At 38.1% G+C, this 18,961-nt stretch overlaps 2 protein-coding genes and 1 pseudogene across 2 annotated transcripts; 1 reads left to right on the plus strand and 2 right to left on the minus strand.

The window, feature by feature from the left end:
• Positions 1-779: 779 nt before the first annotated feature.
• Positions 780-4,944, plus strand: LOC104434331 (annotated as a pseudogene).
• A 1,174-nt stretch (positions 4,945-6,118) lies between these two features.
• Positions 6,119-7,379, minus strand: LOC104419560 (protein DMR6-LIKE OXYGENASE 2). The gene is made up of 2 exons (XM_039305847.1): positions 7,011-7,379; positions 6,119-6,806 (listed from the first exon to the last, which is right to left on the minus strand). The coding sequence occupies exons 1-2, from the start codon at positions 7,361-7,363 to the stop codon at positions 6,452-6,454; spliced, it is 708 nt and encodes a 235-aa protein (XP_039161781.1). The 5' UTR covers positions 7,364-7,379; the 3' UTR covers positions 6,119-6,451.
• A 9,585-nt stretch (positions 7,380-16,964) lies between these two features.
• LOC104434332 (flavonol synthase/flavanone 3-hydroxylase-like) lies at positions 16,965-18,204 on the minus strand. Its single transcript, XM_039306706.1, has 3 exons — positions 17,843-18,204; positions 17,409-17,730; positions 16,965-17,234 (listed from the first exon to the last, which is right to left on the minus strand). The coding sequence occupies exons 1-3, from the start codon at positions 18,202-18,204 to the stop codon at positions 16,965-16,967; spliced, it is 954 nt and encodes a 317-aa protein (XP_039162640.1).
• Positions 18,205-18,961: the final 757 nt, after the last annotated feature.

Genomic DNA, 18,961 nt, shown 5'->3' on the forward strand with positions numbered 1-18,961 from the left:
ATCCAACTCTTCAACAAGAAATTCTCATAAAAAAAAAAAAGTGAAATTACGAAAAGTCTTTTTCTACACTTTTTTTTTTCCAAATAAAATTGTCGGTGATCCTTTAAGGTTGGCTTGGATTACGCGGGACCATGCTATTCGATCGAGAGAGAGCCTATAATTTCAAATGAGGGTATTTTTATGTTAGGAAAATAATCATATAGACTACTATAAAATAAGACAAGAGTCGTTGTGTCCTATGACGTCATCCGAAGAGCAGTGGACATGATTCTTGCTCCCGAGAAGGCGATGAGATTAGCATGTTTCCTCAAGAGGAGTCATCCAGATGAAGCAACCTCCCTTACATTTGTTAAACCAAAATTTAGAAACAAATGCTTATTTTAGAACCTTCTATAGCTCCAAATCCAATGTCAAATGTGATAAAAGTGGAAGTGTCGATCGCCCTCATCCTTTTTGGAATGGATTCTTATGAACCCTTCGTTCTAATCATCTCCATCTTCTTGGCCATCAAGTTCTGCCAATGGAGGAAGCTCGAGCTCCCACCGGGTCCTTACCCTTTGCCACTCCTAGGCAACTTACACCAAATCAATATGAAATCGGTCTCAGCTCGCTGCTTCACCGCGTGGTCGCGGCTTTATGGCCCTGTCATGTCGGTTTGGCTCGGTTCCCATCTGAGCATTGTCATGTGTACTCCTGAGTTAGGCCGAGGAAGTCCTCAAAGATCATGACCAGGTATTGGCCAGCAGGCACTATGGAGTCTACAGTCAAGATCACTAAAGATGGCAAGGGGCTTGTATGGGCCACACTATGTGAAGCTCACAAGAATCTGTGTCCAAGAGCTGTTCTCTGCGAGGAGAATTGAAGCTCTAAGACCCATCAGAGAAGATGAAGTCAGGAACATGGTGGAGTCCAATTTCCAAGATTGCACCTTAGGGAAGATCAGGGGAGAAGCTTGGTCATTGGGAAGTGCTTGAACTCGGTCGCATATAATTGCATCTCGTGGCTTGTATTCAGGAAGAGGTTCATGGCAGCAGGGGGTGAGGCGACCGAGCAAGGGTTGAATTTCAAGGAAATAGTCGCCGAAAGGAACCGGCGAGGTGCGTCGCCTTCCATGTTTTTCTTGGAGCATGTCCAGTGGCTCGATTGGGTTTTTAGGCTGAATTAAGAGGAGTTGAGGAGGCATGTTGCTCGGAGGGATCGGCTTGTGCAAGTGATCATCGGAGAGAACAGGCCGAAAGCCGTACAAGGCCGTGCTGCCAAGCAACACTTTGTGGATGCGTTGCTTGGAATGCAAGAAAACTATGACCTCAGTGAGGAAACTGAAGTTGAGTTACTTTGGGACATGATCACTGCTGGCATGGACACGGTTGCTATCTTAGTCGAATGGGCCATGGCTGAGCTAATCAAGAATTCACGAGCGCAATGCAAGGTCCAAGAACTGGAATGGGTTGTTGGACTGGGTCACTGGATTGCCGAATCCGATCTCTTGAACCTCCCTCCCTTATTTACAATGTGTAGTAAAGGAGGCACTCTAATTGCACCCTCCATGTGACAGCATGAATTTTCAGAATTTGCTTTCGATTAAATAAATTAGGCTTTTCGTCGATGCGCTAATAGTGCTATTCTCTGAGCTGATCACTCACGAGATAATTGGACTATATGGGGAAACAATTAAGGAATCTAAATGCAATTAGACTTGAGAATTCGACTAGGAATTGGCTACTCGACCGTGTTCATCCGCCGAGATCATTACGGCACTGTCAAAATCGATCAGAGACCGGAGATAGGTCAATTTGACTGAGATGTGTGATCAGTGTGTGGGTGATTCTACCTGATTGTAAAATACTCGTTGATTGGCACTATACCGATTTTTTTTATTGTTTTGGTACTCGGTGCTCATAATTGAAATCTCAAGATTTTCATCACAATCAATGGTCGCCAATGTGTTGGAGATGTACATTGTGACTCGAGATAAATCGATCACGGGTCTATTGCATCAAAAATTCCTAAAAGTGACATGGTAGACCAGGTCACGCTAAAAGCGCGCTGAAGTGAAACTAACCAAGAATTTGAACCTGATTTCAGAAATTGAAAATTCTGTGGTATCACGAGCTATTTTAAGAATGTCGACTTATCCTTCGAAGAATTTTAAGAGATTCCGGGATTTTTACGGAAAACTATGTCAGACGTTGCGGAAAATTAGCGGAAATTGCACGGGCCAAATTAAAGAAAATTTGGACTTCCAAACCAAGTTTTTGAGTGTTGGGGACTTACAAATAAGTGTTCAGGATTTTTTTCCGTCGAAATTGTGAGAAATTGAGTGAGGAAATTGAAGACTAAAAATGGAAATTCGGAGCTTTCCAAGGGTCATCCGCACGCCCCAAAAATCCCACGGCTGCTTGTTCTTGCTTGACCCTCAACCTCTCTCTCTCTCCGTGCATTTCTCTCAAGCCCACAGCTACCACTGAACGAAATCTCCACCGCCTTTTGTTTCCTCAAGTCAATCATTAGGCTTTAGTTGACTGAGGCAGCCCCAAATTTCCACCAAAACCAGCGTCCCAACCTTCACCCATCTTCATCTCTCCACCTACGCGTACCCACCGAAGCCACGAAGCTGCCCGCGTGCGTCTCGGCCCAGCAAAATCCAGCAAATTGGAAGCCCCTTCGTTGACTCCTTCTACCAGCGAGCCCACGCGTCCACCGAAGATCAACGAAGCAGCTCCTCTCTGCCGTTCATCGTCGTCCGTGTCTCTCGCATGAAGACATCAGCAGCTTCTTCAACGTCCCTCGAAGACCCAGCCAAACCGTCTCCTCCAGCAACGTGTCTTCGGCCCAGCTTTCAGCAGCAGTCCGCGCAAGTTTTCGTGGCCCAACAGCAGGGCTTGTCTTCAGTCCACTAAGTCCAGCAATCTTCTTTTCCAGCCCAGCAATTCCAGTGAAGCCCAGCGAAATTTCAAGAAGCCAGCAGCCCGCGCCACTTGAAGCCTGCAGCAGTTTTGAAGCCCAGCCCAAAAATTTCAGCAGCCCAGTTCAGCCCGGTCCAACAACCCAGTGAATTTCAGCCCTTGAAGCAGGCCCAAGCCCAAGTCTAAGCCCAGAATTTTCTGTGGGCTTGTGAGCTTTTAGGCCTGGTATGAGTATCCGCCGACGCCGCCGAAAATTTGGATTTCTTCCGCCATCACGTCATTGTCATGGTGAATCGGTTTCCGCAATTAACCGGTGAGTTTATGTACTAAACTCTTCTTAGTAGGCTAATAACGTTTAAGGGGTGTTTAGATTTATTTAATTAGAAATTAGATGGTTAGTTAGATTAAATTAGAAATTTCATTATTTAATCGAGCATGTTAGGTGGTTAGCATGGTTTAACTAAGGCTTAAATAAATTGTACTATTTATCTAAAAGGGTTCGAGAATTTTCCGAGTCCATATTGGTATTTAATTTAATAATTTTGGCCTAGGTTAGTATTTTTAGAAATTAAATTGAATTAATTAATTAAAATTTGAAATTAATTAATTAATTATTAATTATTTTTCGAAAACTAGGTCGGGATAGCTGGTGACTGGAATTTCATGCTGATTTCAATAGTGTGTTTAGTTTCTGCAATTGAATACTATATTGTTGAATTGAGTGATGATTGTGATATATAGATATTTTAATTAGAAAATACTGAGTGTCAGATGTTAACATCAAGAGTGAGTTTTAAGTACTATTTAAGCTTAGGTGAGCAATATAGATTTATAACAACTTCAAGGAACATTAATACCATTATAGATCTCTAAACAAGCAATGCTAATGCTTTAGCAACTTTGGTGAGTGCTTTAGATATCAGCTTCGATGAGCACATGTCATTTAGCAGCTTCGGTGAGCAAACTTTATACATCAGCTCTTAGGGAGCAATGATATATGAGTATATCTATTTCAACTTAGGCTAGCAATGTTTGAATCGATAGAATTTATGGATGACATTGATGACATGGAGTCAAATGAATCAGCTGATTGATGGTGGATTTGAATTGAATTGTTTAATTGAGTATTTGAATTGTATTGACTTGCAGGGTGGATTTGAGGCCAAGGTAAGCCTTTGTGCTTGTATGACTATCTGATTAGGACGCTTTTGGGTATATTTCTCTCCTAATCGGGGTTTAGAGCATGGACTTGCTGAGATATTGTCTCACTGGTTATTATATAACCATTTTCAGGGTTGTTGAGTAGATGACCTAGAGTTGAGAGAGAGGAGGTGATTGAAAGTGTAGGTTAGTTAGGATTGCTTCTTTTTTGAAGGCTAATCTTTTGTAGTCTTTTGGCCATAGACTTTTGGTACATAACTCAGTGTATATATATAAAAGCATATTTTTTTGTGAATCTGTTATCCTACTTTTCTATCCTGAGATGATTATTGTCAGGGGATTTATTTTCGCTTCCGCATGTGTAATAAAAAGAAAGGGGTCGGCAACTCATCCTGTGAAGTCGCAAAAATTTTATTAACAGAGAGGGATGAACATGTGCTTCGGGATTCGGGGCATGACACTCCAACCCCATTAATGCTTCTCACAAGGCCAATGCCAATACCAAGATTGGTCACCATGACATTCCAAAGGGCACTATTGTATCCATAGATCTGTCGACCATGGGCCGTGACCCGGATCTTTGGCAAGGCCCGCTGGAATTCTGGCAAAATCGGCTTCCTCAAAGATGATGTCGATGTAAAGGGTCAAGATTTCAGGCTCTTGCCGTTCGGGTCAGGGAGACGGGTCTGTCCTGCGGCCCAGTTCAGCATAAACTTGGTTACATCAATGTTGGGCCAGCTACTACACCACTTCTCCTGGGCCGGTGCGGAGGAGATAGACATGACGGAAAACCCAGGATTGGTGTGTTACATGCAGAGACCTTGTTCAGGCAATACCAACCATGAGGCGCCCAGCAAATTTGTATGACAGAAGTTAGCTATACAATTGCATAATATACTCGGTAAAAACCATAATACCAACTAGCAGGAGTACTTTTGTGCTATAGAAGATTTAACAGGCAACGTAAGTTCTACTTGCACAGTTAATGAGAGATGCATGCAAAAGGGTGAAAATGTTCAGAGCTACGACATTCCTGGTGGTTGTAAAGGACAAACTCTGCCATGCTAGTAGTATCTATGAATTTCCATGAGTAATGCGTATCAATTCTCTTTCAAGATTTGAGCACTGTCGAATGCCCAGAAAAAGAAATGACACGAAAGAAAGACCCAATAATAAGATTGTGAAAATGACATGAACTTCTTGAATTTCCGAGTCCTAACTTCCACGCCAGATATTGAAGTTTTAGGATGGTAATATCCGGTTTCATACTTCATGTTAACGTTAACAAACTTTGGTCTCACTGACCAAATTTGACGGGTCCTCAAATTCTTAAAAACATCAATTCCTTCTGTATAGTGATGTTCTTGCTGCAGGAATATAAGCTTAGCTATCTGTATACTTTCTTTATAAATTCCATGTCACTGCCCTTCATTTTCATGTTATAGCTGTGTTGTGGCGCCGATGCAAAGGCTCTGAATGCTTTTCATACTCTTTGCCATACGTTTTTGTGTCAGAACGGTAAACTTGTGTATTCACTGAACTCGGGGAACAATATTTTCGACTGATTCAGGTTGAAATTGGGAAAATCCACTGCAGAAGTGCATTTGAAGGCCAAAATACACCATCTAAGGACATACTAGGATATTATTCATTAACAGAGATGCTTGTGGCGCCGGTGATGTGCTATGTCAGACAAGCCATATCTTTGATACAACAATGATAAATTAGAACAAAACATAATTTAAGCTTGGCAATATTTGAATTTTAAAAAAGCTTATCAACTGCAACTCTGAAACATGCTATCCTTGCCTGCTCTGCAGAAAGAGCATCCATGCGGGCATTCTGATGAGCTGGGAATTGACCTGGATACAACAAAATGTGAAGAAATTCTTAGGAAGCAATATAAGCCAGGACACCATTTTTGTGGTGGCATTATCCAGATGAATTTTCAAGGGCATCTTTGCTCTCAGAATTTGCTACCAAGGAGAATTTAAATTGGCAAACTGTACACTTCCTTTCATAATGAGTCAAGCACATCACTTGCCTTCGGATTACTCTTATTGGCGACGGATTGAATAGTGCTTTATGCTGATCACATCTTCTGCCCTAGTTGGAGGGTGGGTCTTGTTTCTTGACCTCAACTGCAAATACTCCTTGAACAAGAACCCTTTGTACTTCGGTGCCTCTTTAATTTCCGTAGTGAACTGCGGCAATGGCTCGACCCACTTGTCTCCGCCTATGTTGTAGAAGAATGCATACGAGTGCCGATCTCTTGCCTGCCTCACCACCCTATGACTCGCACTCTTGAACCTGTCATTACTCAGTACCTGCACAAAAGTTTTAAAATTTTTACACATTGCCTATACATGTGCCAGGAATAACAATCAATACTTGCCATATGTTTCATTAGTCGTTACTTGAATAACGTCTCCAACGTTGACGACGAGCGTGCCTTCCACCGGAGTCACTGGTATCCAGTTCTCGTCCTTCTGGACCTCTAGTCCTCCGACTTCATCCTGGAACACGAATGTGATGCAGTTCATGTCTTTGTGATCGGCGACCCCGGTGTTTTCTCTCTCGGTAGCGGGGAAGTAGCGGAACGCTGACATGAGGTCCCACTTCCTGTCATCATTGTACTCCGTCAGCAAATTTGATGGGAGTCCTAAGCACTCATTGATTATGTTTTCAATGATCCTCCCCGTGTTCACAAACTGTGAGAACATCTCTTCCAGGACATCCCTGCAAGACATCGTCAAGAAAAATTCAATTGTTAAAGCTTAAAGCTTATGGTTCCCCCAATAAGAGTGTTTAGAATATGATTCATTCGGTATGAACTGATTTGAAACTCAAAGGTTCAGAACCAATGATAACATGAAAAATGCTTATCGAATTCTTTCCTCTTCAAGGGACACCATGGACTATGAAGTTATTGCTTTGCGATACCTGAAGCCAGGTGGATTGATAGGATATACATTGAAGCTGGACCCAGGAGGAAACATCATGAAGAACTCATTCTTGTCGGCCGACCTTTCTGGTTGCCGGCTGTAGCCAGCAGGGATCGGCGTGCCAGGTACTGGACCAGACTTCAATTTTTCCTCGGTCGGGTAGTCGAAAAATGTCTTGGAAAGAGCCAGGGCTCTCTTCATCAGCTCAACAGGAACACCATGGTTCACTACTTGGAAGAAGCCATACTCGGAGCACGCATGGCCTATTATTTTAATGGCCTTCCTTTTGCCTTCTTCATCTCCTTCTGCGAAGAAAGGAGAGAGATCCACCGTTGGAATTCCTGAATTCATAGTTAAGGAAATATGCTTTTTGTGCCACTCCCTGATCTCTTCTCAGTTCTGCCTATTTATATTGAGTCTGAAATATAAGATTTCAGTAAGTTTGGTTGTTATGACTCCCTTTCAACTTAAACTGAGAGGCTCAGCCAAAAAGAAGAAATTGAAACCAAGAAATTGACAGCAACCCTTGAGGCACTACTAGAACTTTTCAAGGTCGATGAACCTCGTTAAACTAGCGCATGCATTGGTTGTAAAAGAAGTCGAGATTCGACCAAAACATGGTTAATCTATATAAAATTTGGCTTGACCAGATGTTAAAGCACAAGAAATGGGCGTCACATTTGTGATTCTTTCATGCTACTGCATCTCCATGGCCTAAAAGAGCTTGAAAAATCATCTGCAGGTATATCCTCATCTCAGAAGATTTTCACATAGCCGACGTAATGTGTCAACTGAAGCATATTTACTCATTGCTTCACAGGGCCGCATGAAAGATGCTCAAATTGGCTTCTTCTATCCTTTTCCTTTATCTGGTGTGAATTTCACGTGGAAGACACCCGTAACTTTTGTTTCGTAATTGTTTATGAAATAATAATAAAAAAAAAAACTATGTGGTGAAGCCGCCAAAGTACCCATCAGATGATCAATTGCTTGAATATCATCGCTATTAATTAAAGCAAAATGATTGTACCTATAATGACCCAGTTTTATAATGAGGGTGGCAAGTGGTTGCCAGGCCAAAAGGTCTGGATAAGGAGTGACTCTTGGCAAGCTTTTAGAATGGCGAAGGGGCAGAAAAAACCAAATGGTGTATTGAATAGGGAGAGAGTGATTCTAATATATATTCATAATTAAATGAGCCTTTTAATGGCAAGTTTTGCTTTGGATTCCGAAGTCAAGCATGCTTATATTAGAATATTACCGGTGTGGGTTACTTCTCGGGAAAAATGCCTGCCCGTGTCACAATATCTACTACGTTCATGACAATTTGTAAAGGACTGTTAGTTTTCCACAGACTGTTAGTTTGCCTGAATCTTCACCAAATCAATAGTATGAATCGAATCTGCTCTTAATCACATCCCTACTTTTGAATATATTGAAATAAATACATTTGGGCAAAAATGAATAAATGGTTCCTGAATAAAAAAATTGACGAGCTAGTCATCCTGCATAGTTCAAGAAAGGGTGGTCTGGCATCACGTAGCCAAGTCCGGAAGAGTTTTGGACCTTTATTCATGATTGAAATTTTATATTTGTTGAGTGCTAGGAGTCTAATAAACAATAGGAATGACTAGTATATCTAGAGTTTTGTCTTTTGGAAGATAATATGGTGGAATCTTCATCCGTTGATTCCTTCTAGTATTTCTGAATGAATTGACAATAGGTGCTTACAGTGAAGTATATGTTTTTTTTTTTTTTTAATTTCATATGATTCTAGTTTTGAGAAAATATTGGGTGGTTCTGCCTCATCACGTCAGCCACATGCCTGTCAACTCGTTGATTGCCACGTGTCTAGGCAGGACCACATTTCATATTTTCAAGAATTTCTTTCTCAAGCACATGCTCTTCTTCCACAAACACCCCTCCACTTCATCTTCATCGCCTCCACGGAAATGCCATAGCCATTCCAACGACCAAGCTTCAAAGCTTCAAAGTATCATTGTTTTGAGCCTAACAAGAAAAAAAGTGCCATTTGTGATATGATTGCTCTCATTTTAAAGAAGCTTGTAAATGATTTTTGCAATGATTAAAGATTTTTGGAAATGTGAAAATGCTCTTTTTGCTTAGAAAAAAGATCATTATTCTTCACTATTTTTGTCAACGCTGAAAATCCACTATTCTTCACTATATTAATGGAATAATGCTCTTTTTGCTTGGAAAGAAAAAAGGTAGTGGAGAAACAAGTTAAGTCAAGTGAGGGCACCTAACTTTATTATCCTCTTTAGATGAAGGCAAAGCACATGTGTGTAAACAAACATAGGCACTAGCAATTCACAAAGTCATTGTAATATGGTCTAAAACCCAGTCCATCTTCCTAAGACCTAAGCCCTAGCTCATTTTCCTTTCTTCCTTCAACAAATTTGTGCATTGAAGTAAGAAGGCAAGAAGCAGTGATTGACAATTGAAAATAGGGGCTCATTTGTGAGAAAAGGAAAATAGGAAAGAGAGAAAAAAAGGAAAATTTGCATGCATAGCTGATCTAGACTTGTGACAAGCCGAATCAACTTCTTTTTGCAACACTTGGTAGATATTCAAGCCCATTATTCATCTAATTGAAGTAATTTTCTGAATTAGGGCAAGAATTCGAAGTGATGTCAATTTTGAACTTTGAGGTTCGATTAAGAAGTTGTTAAATTGTGATTATTGTGGAAATGATAGTTTAAGATATTGTGGAGTTGTGGTGTTTAACAAAATTTGATTATGAAGTATGATTTAATCAGAATGAATTTTTGAAGTTTCATGTATGAGTTACGCATAACAAACAACACACGTGATGGACAAAGATGAATGTTTTACTATAAACAGAAACAATTTTATTTGTTAACATTTAAGAGTCAATTTATTGATGGTTAAGCGTTGTTTAGTCAAGTTGTTTGCTAGATTCGTGTTCTACTCCGGTATTTGATATTGTATTTCGATTATTTGAGAGGAAGACAATTTCAATGATTCAAGTAACCTCCATAAGTTGGTTTTCAACTTTCTTGGTAAGTAATACCATCTCTTTTATGAATTTCTAAATTCATATCTTGAAGTTGTAGTATGAGCTATGAAAGAGTGTGCTTCTTCCATAATTTGGATCGAACTTTTCCTACATTTTTATTTGGTTGAAAAGGGATTGGAAAGCCTTATTTGAAATAGTTGGTGAGGGTCGTTTGTAAATATTTTGATTAAATGCTTTGTGAAGGGAATTGTTGAAAGTTATTCGTATTGGTTACAAAATGTCTTATGAAATGTATTCTATTTGATAAATGAAATTGTGAAATGTTATGTGATTCGATTTGTAAAACCAATTTATCAAATGACTTTTTGGTTTTGATTGTAAGTTGTTGGAGAAAGATATTGGTTGATATTGCTTGTGTAATGGTGGGACATTTTCTTTGACCAAGTTAAAGAAGTCGTGAGGCCTACTAAAGTTTAAAAAACAAAAGGAAATAAAAGGTTGAAGAGTCAAAAAGAAAAGATAAAAGAAGTGAGTAATGGTTGCTCGCTCTTTTAGGAGGTTGAACCAATTTAGGAAAGAAAGAGGAAAGAAGAGAAAGGAAAGATAAAGAAGAAGAAAGAAGAAAAATAAGAAGAAGAAAAAAATAGGAAGAAGAGGGAGGTGTTTCACATATGCATACCAATGGGATTTACCAAATTGACTAGACTACATAATGTAACGTCCGACAAATGCTTGCACCCTTTGCCCTTCTAATTAGATTAGTTTTCGAGTTTAGAGCTTAAATTTGAAGGTTAGTGAAAATTGAGCTTCAAAGTTCCATTTTTGAATTGTGGAACCTTATGATTTCTTGGGAATGGTGGATTAGGGCACTATGGAGCCATGAGTTTGTCATACGTTGTTTTAGAGCAATAGTTTTATTGGAACGAGATTTTAGGTTTTTATGGGTGAGTTTTAAGTTATGCTTAGGTTTGAGTAATCGCTTCAGGTAAGTGATTTGTTAACGCATATAAGTTATTTTGTCATCATTTAGACATAGTTTAGTTGTTTTATAGTTGAGGTAGAGTTTTATTTGATTTTAATGTTATTATTAACTTATTTGTTAAGACCATGAATTTGACGATACAAGTATCATTAATTGTTTGGTCATAGGCACGAAATAAGTGGTACTATATCTTCTTTGGTTTTATAAAATCCATGCGTTGAAGTATATATCTTGAACTGAAAATAGCATGTTTGTTGTATAAAATGAGATCGAGTACTCACTATTTTTTTATTATTTGAGAACGGTTGGAGAAACATATTATAAGAAGTGTCATGATAGTTTACATATATGTATTGTTTTATGAAAGGTTTATGAATGATTTGAGAAATAGTTAAGAAATGGCAGATAGCTATGTTGCAAAATGTTAATTACTTGGTTTATGAGATGATTTCTAGATTGGATTTCTAGTATTGGAGGATGGTTGTTTATACTTAATATGACTGAATTCGATGGGGGGTTGGGGGTTTATATATTGGTTTAAAATATCCTTCTATGTCGAGCCATCGGCTTTGTAGGTGGAGATCTTGTCAATAGAGAAATCTTAATTTCCTTGTCACCAATCGTTGTGTCATAATCATAGTTAGATATGGAGAAAAAGATTAGTCTATAAATGGACTATCGATGTGTGTTTTGATATGAGATAGGTCAATGAATGAGCCATTAACTTGATTTTTAATAGAAATTAATCAATGGGCTTGACCAATGATGCTTGGATTGTGACGATGATTTAAATAGATTTTCTAATTAGTCTAAGAAACAACTTATATGTGTTTCAACCACCGCATTGAGTGGTGCTGTTGGCTTCGGGCTTTCTCCCCCTCACGAAGGGGAGAAGTTCAAATCCCCAGCACGTTGCAGGTGGATTTACCCATTTCACGAGGGTGGTGGGTTCCTCCGTGGGCCCCAGGGTTTGCCCGCCGGCTATCGGCTTACGGGTTTCCCTAGGTCATCAAGAAAAAAAAATTATATGTGATTCAATAAATATTTCATACTTGGGGTTTGAGTTATAAAGTTATGGTATTACTTTGTATATATGCATGGTGGTTGTACTAATTGAGTTATGGTTGCTTATTTCTTTCGTCTTTTATTCTTTTAGGTCTCTTCGTTAGCAACAAGTAAGGTAAGAGTGCTATCGATAGGAAACTGTTGAGTTTTTTTTTTTTTTTTTTTTTTTTTTTTGTGGCTCATGGAAGTTGTGTATATAGTTAATGCTACTTATTGAGTTGATTGAGCTCTAGTTATATATGTTCTTTTTAGTTAATTATAGGAATTATAATGTTGTAACCAATTTGCTAATTTATTTGATATATACTTCGCGTGAAAGGATGGCCATGTCATCCTTTATTTTGTAGTTCTAGAGTCTACTATCTTTTGGTACCAAAGCTTAAGTTTTGATTTTTTTTGGATATATATATATATATATATATATATATATATATATATATATATATATATATATAATGTTATGAGATTTTGTGGTAGATTATAATGTGTGAGTCTTTTAGTTAGCAATATCTAATTTCATTATTGGATTCGGATGATCATAGGTATTGATTCAGAGATCTTGCCTCGTTTTGTAGGAGCAGTAAAGGCAAGCGAGTCACTACTCCCGAAACTAGAAATATGCCTCCAGCTTCTTAAGGTTCGGCTTCAAGGAGTAGACTAGATGACTAATTTGATAGGAGTCTGGATTTGCATGAAGTCGCAAGTCAAGGAAGAGAACCAAAAGCTGTTTCTTCCGACTAATTTTGAGCAACCAATGATCCATTGGTATCGATTAAACGTTGGATTAAAAAGATTGAGGAAAATTTAGAGTTGAAGATGTTCCTGAGAATTAGAAAGTTAACTTTGCCACCTAAGATTTGGAGGATGAAACAAAGTATTCGTGGAAATGAATAAAGCTAGCCCTTGAATTAGGGATGCTACTATATCTTGGGAGAACTTTACGAAACTTGTAAATGTTCAATTCTTCCCAGTGGCATTCCAAGCAAAGATGAATGGCGATTTTGTGCATATTTCTCAAAGTGAGTCAATTGTGGAGCATGTAGTTCGCTTTAATCAATTGAGTAGATTTGCGGAGTATTTTATAGCTAATGAGGAAGATAAGGCTGAATATTTTTAGAAAGGGCTTTGACCTAAAATTAGCTCCACACTCATATCTCTAGTACTGACAACTTATAAAGATGTATTAGAATGAACTATCAAAGAAGAACAAAACTCTTTAAAGCATGGCACATAGGAAGCACCTCAGCACAAGAGGTTTTTATAAAACCCATGCCTTGAAGTATATATATTTAATTGGAAAAAAATATTTTGTTGCATAAAATGGGATCAAGTATTTACTACTTTTCAGTTATTTGAGAATGGCTAGAGAAATGTGTCGTGATAGTTTACGTATGTGTATCGTTTTGTGAAAGAGTTTAAGAATATTTGAGAAATGATTAACAAATGGTGGATGTCTATGTTGCGAAATGTCATTTGTTTGATTTGTGAGATTGATTTTTGCATTGGATTTCTAATATTAAATGATGATTGCTAATGCTTAATATGATTGTGAACCTAGTGAGGAGTTTTTGGGAGTGTATGCATAATGATTTAGGATATCCTTCTGAGTCAAACCATCAGCTTTATAAGTGAAGACATTGCTAATGGGGAAATCTTTGTTGCCTTGTCATTAGGCATTGTGTCATGATCATAATTAGATATTAATCAAAAGATTGATTGATGGATGGACCATTAACATGCGTTTTGATATGAGATGGATCAATGGATGAGCCATCGACATGGTCCTTTTAGAGGGATTAATTAATAGAATTGACTAATGATACTTGAGCTGTGCTGATGATTTAAATGAGTTTTCTAATTAGTATAAGAAACAACTCGTATATGATTTAGTATGTATTTTATACTTGGAGTTTGAGTTATGAAGTTTTGGCAATGATTTATATATATGCATAGTGGTTGTTTGATTTATTTAGAAGATATATACTACTCACCGAGCTATGGTTACTCATTCAACTCGTTTTTCATATTTTCAAGTCTCTTAGTTAATGACAATTATGGGGAAAGTGCTATTAGTGGGAAATTTTAAGAGTTGATTTTTTTTTTTTAATGGCTCATGGAAGTTGTGCTTGTGTGTGTGTGTGTGTGTGTGTGTGTGTGTGTGTAAACTATAGAAATTCTAATGTTGTAACCAATCTATTAATTTATTTGATATGTGTGTGTGTGTATATTTGGATATATTGATATGATTGTCGGTTATATTTGAGGCTACGTTCTTTGTGTGGAATGATGACTATATCATTTCCCTTTCCTATAGTTTTGGGGTGTAACAGTTCATATCGCTATGATAAGAATCCATTTAGAGGGGAGTATGTATACTATTATTAGGACATCCTTCAATGCCAAATTACCAGTTGATATTGGTGGTAGATCTAGCCAAGAGAATTAATCTCGGTTGCCTTTGTCACAACGTTAAATGTGACCATAATTAGATGTTGAGCATTAGATTAGTCGATGGAGTGGAACATTGACATTTTACTCAATTGACATTGATCATTGAAATAGACTGTTGATTATTGATTTGTCATTATGAGTTGATATTGTTATGGATATTATACATAAAAATATATTTTGGAAAGATATTATCCGCGTTTGATTTTTTTGTATACAATACTCAAGTTTTGAGAATGATATATGATGGTATCCATTTTGTAAAGATGCACAGTGAATGTTTGGTCTGCTTGGAAGAGATGTGTTATTCATTGAGTTGTAAGTGCTCACCCATTTTTTTTCAAATCTTTTGAGGTTCCTTGAATAATAGTCAATACTTTGAGAGCATTATTGATTAGGACTTTTGGGAGAATGATTTTTGGGTATGGTTTGAGGTTGCATCATTTGGAATGAAGGACAATTGTTTCATTCCCTTTTTTGGTAGGAATCGGAGTGTGACAGCCATCTTCTCCATATCGCATCCACGTCTTAAGTTTACATTTTAACTAGGCACCAAGGCACGCATGCTCAATAGTTGGAAAAGAAATCACATTGCCGGAACAAAATCTAAAGGCAAAGTTGAAGCAAAAAGCCATAATTCACAAAAGTAATAAATCTAGCCTAAGATTATAGATCTATCAATCAAAAGTTGTAATTGAGTACAAGTAAATTTTTAGCTTTGCATGATTCTAGGCTCAATGTCTAAGGGGATTGAGGGGTGATTGTGAAACAAGAGCATGTGAAGAAAGAGATTCTTGAAAATATGCAATGGAGGCCTCATCTGGACACATGACAATCAGTGAGTGGAGAGGCACGTGTGATTGACATGGTGGGGGTGGGACTATCTAATATTTTCTTGCTAGTTTTGGAGTCATAACGGTATAAATTAAGTGCAGATTTCCATGCTGGTTAAGCTTTCAAGGCATGCATGGGCCAAATTGACTTTGGCCTAAGTCCATCTCTTCATTTTATGTTGCTGGAGAACCACACCCTTTGAAGAATTGTAAATTCATAAGATTTTACATCACTTGATAATTGCAATTACATCGATAGAAGCTTTTTTTAAGTGTTCATACTACAGGGACATATGAGCAAAAGGGATGAGTAGAATACATAAAGAAGGAAGTGCCAAACGGCTAACTCACTTTTGAATTCTTAAAGAAATCACAACTCTAAATGCTTATAAGAAGGTCAGCACATCTTTTTTTTGGTTGAAGAGCTAAAATCAGTTGCATTACCCTCAAAATGTTAATGTGGCAAGGGACAACTTTTCAGATTTCCTTATCTTGTTACTCAAAGTGAGAAGATAGAATACTGAAACATATCATAACTTCTAAAGATACATTCACTGTGCACAATGGATGAGTTCTATATTTCTATTACGCTTTGAATCTTGGATTATGGACTGGAGATGAGGGTTGTGCATATCTATGAAGCACCGACACTCTTCAAGAGCCTTCGTGTCGTGTCGGATACTTCGACACGTGTCCAACACTCTCCAACACTCGGTCAACACGTGTCGGAAAATCCGACATCTGGTCAACTTTTTTACACTCTTCGACATTCAAATTGAAATTTTAATATACAAGTTTCCAACACGTGATTTCGATATCGAGGTTAATTTTAAAAATTCAATAAATGAGATGTCAATATATATATATATATATATATATGTGAAAAAAATAAAACACAATAATAAAAATAATAAATAAAGAAAGAAGAAAAACCTAGTCTTCTCTTTTCTTCCGACTCTCACTTCTTGTGATACACAATTCACCCCTTAAGTTTTTTTCCCCTGTTCCAACACATCTAACATGCGAACCCAGAATATGGATCGCTTGTTTTTTCCCCAAATTTTTTGAATTATTGAAATAGAGTTGAATTTGTGAAATTGAAACAAGAAATGATATTAATAAATGGCAGATTAATCTTTTAGTGTATATTCATTCTAGACTTTTTTTAATTATTTAATTATTTATAAATTTGATTCAAATTAATTTGATTGAAATAATCATAAGAATCATAATATATAACAATATATAACGTGTCGAAATTCTCTGTTTTTTAAAAAATTACATGTAGGCATGTCGTGTCGTGTCGTGTCGTGTCGCATGTCGTGTGTCAGTGTCGGTGCTATTTAGGTGCATACAAAAGATGAAGAGAAAATTGTTTCTCTATTGAAGGGTTTCTGAGATGAACTTGAGAAATGGAACTTTAATAGGAAATGACATTAGAGGACTAGCAAAGGGAAGCAAATGAGCACCTCGATCACAACCCTCAATTAGTTCACCCCTGCTACATATTTCGAGCCATCAGACAATGACAAGTTCTTATTCTTGACTTCAGGGAGCACAAGTACTAGTTACTCAAGACATTACGATTGCACATATTCTTAATAGGGATAGTTTCATCCTTGCCTAAGTATTAATGGCATAGTAAGTGATGCCAATCTCATCTTCCGGTCTAGCTGGCGGATCAAGCTTGTTCCTCATCCTCATCTTCTGGTACTCCTTGACTAGGAATCTTTTGTACTTGGGCGGCTCTCCTATCTCCGTGGTAAACTGTGGCAGCGGCTCCACCCATTTGTCCCAATGCAAATTATAGAAGAAGCCGTATGAGTAACGGCTTCTTCCTTTCGATCTCACCACTCTGTGAGTGGCACTCTTGAACTTTTTGTTGCTCAGCACCTTTCCCACGTGAGCCGGGGTGGCCATGCAAAACAAAGACATAGCATTTGTTGTGTGATATGATGAAAAGATGGAACAAGGAACAAAAGATGCAGCGCAAGAGTTAGTAATGGACGATCCATATGTTGATCGCATGCCGAATTAGGGGGAACAGAGTCGAATGTTTTCATTTACCTGAATGAAATCAGCCACGTTGACCACAATCTGGCCTTCCACGGGAACAACGGGAATCCACTCCCCATCCTTGCGAACTTCGAGGCCTCCAACTTCATCCTGGAACACGAAGGTGATGCAGTTCCCATCTTCATGCTCCGTGATTCCGTTTGCCTCACTCTCTGTCGCAGGGAGATAGTGGAACGCCGCCATGAAATCCCAGTCCCGTTCATTATTGTACTCTTTAAGGAAATTCGGAGGGAGCCCCAAGCAGTCATTTATGATGCTTTCCAAAAGAGAACCAATTCCAACAAAGCGAGAATAGAGATCTTCCATCACACTCCTGTCAAAGTGTAAAAGGGCAATTTTTAGGGAAACATCAGCATATTGACTTACGATGAGACCAAATGAAAGGGAAGAGAACAAGCGCAGGCCCACTGTGAACTGAGCATTACCTGAGTTCAGGTAGATTTTCAGGGTACACATTCATGCTTGACCCCGGTTGGAACACGAGGAAGTACTCATTCTTATCCACCGAGTGATCTGGTTGTATGTTGTAGCCAACAGGAATCTGACAGTCACCTGGCGCAGGACTCAACTTGAGCTTCTCTTCAGGTGGGTATTGAAAGAATGTCTTGGAGAGTTGGAGGGCTTTATTCATAAGATCAGTGGGTATGCCATGGTTCATTATATTGAAGAAGCCATGCTCAGAGCAAGCCTTGGTTATTTTCTCTATTGCCTCCTTTTTTCCATGCTCATCACCTTCCTCATTGAAGAAAGGAGAGAGATCGACGGTTGAGATGCTTGAGGAGACCATCTCAATTCTTGATTTTCAGTCTTGCTTCTTGTGGTTGCTTGAGCGCTTGTCCCAAACCACCATTGCTTTATATAGAAGTTCACATACTTGCTATTTTGACACATTATCGGTTGTCATCAAGTTTAAATGCCATATGTACTTGCTATTTTCACACACTATTGGTTGTCCTCAAGTTTAAAATATCATACTTCAATTTAATGAAGATACAATTATCGTGGGACTTCAAATACATAATTTTGATCAGGTCGCAAGAATAACTTTGGCAACTTGAATGAGTAGGGAAGCGTATCCGATATTGTCTATTCAGATGAAGGTTCCACCATACCCTGGCGCAAAATTATGGATGTCATGAATAGTAAATGTCTTTCAGCAAGTCGCTCCAAAGGTAACAAGACAATCAGTCCAAATCATGATGTACATTGAACTCATTAAAGAACAGAAAGGACTAATACATAGAGTTTTGTCTTTTGGAAGATAGTATGGTGGAATCTTCTTCTGTTTATTCCTGGTACTAATATTTCTGAAAATAATACAATTATATTTTCCTGGTGATTTATATACTTGTTTTATACGATTCCATTAGATTTGGAGTCCATAACAATATAAACTAAGTATAGGTTTCAATGAAGGTTCGGCTTTCAAGGCATATTTGGGCGGAGGTCGAGTTCGGTCTAAGTCCATCTTTTTGGTTGAAGAATTGATCAATTTTCTGAAAAAACTTAGACTCCATATGTTCACAGACCACTTAATTTGAACT

The sequence above is a fragment of the Eucalyptus grandis genome, chromosome 2, assembly GCF_016545825.1.
Source record: "Eucalyptus grandis isolate ANBG69807.140 chromosome 2, ASM1654582v1, whole genome shotgun sequence".
Taxonomy (NCBI): domain Eukaryota; kingdom Viridiplantae; phylum Streptophyta; class Magnoliopsida; order Myrtales; family Myrtaceae; genus Eucalyptus; species Eucalyptus grandis.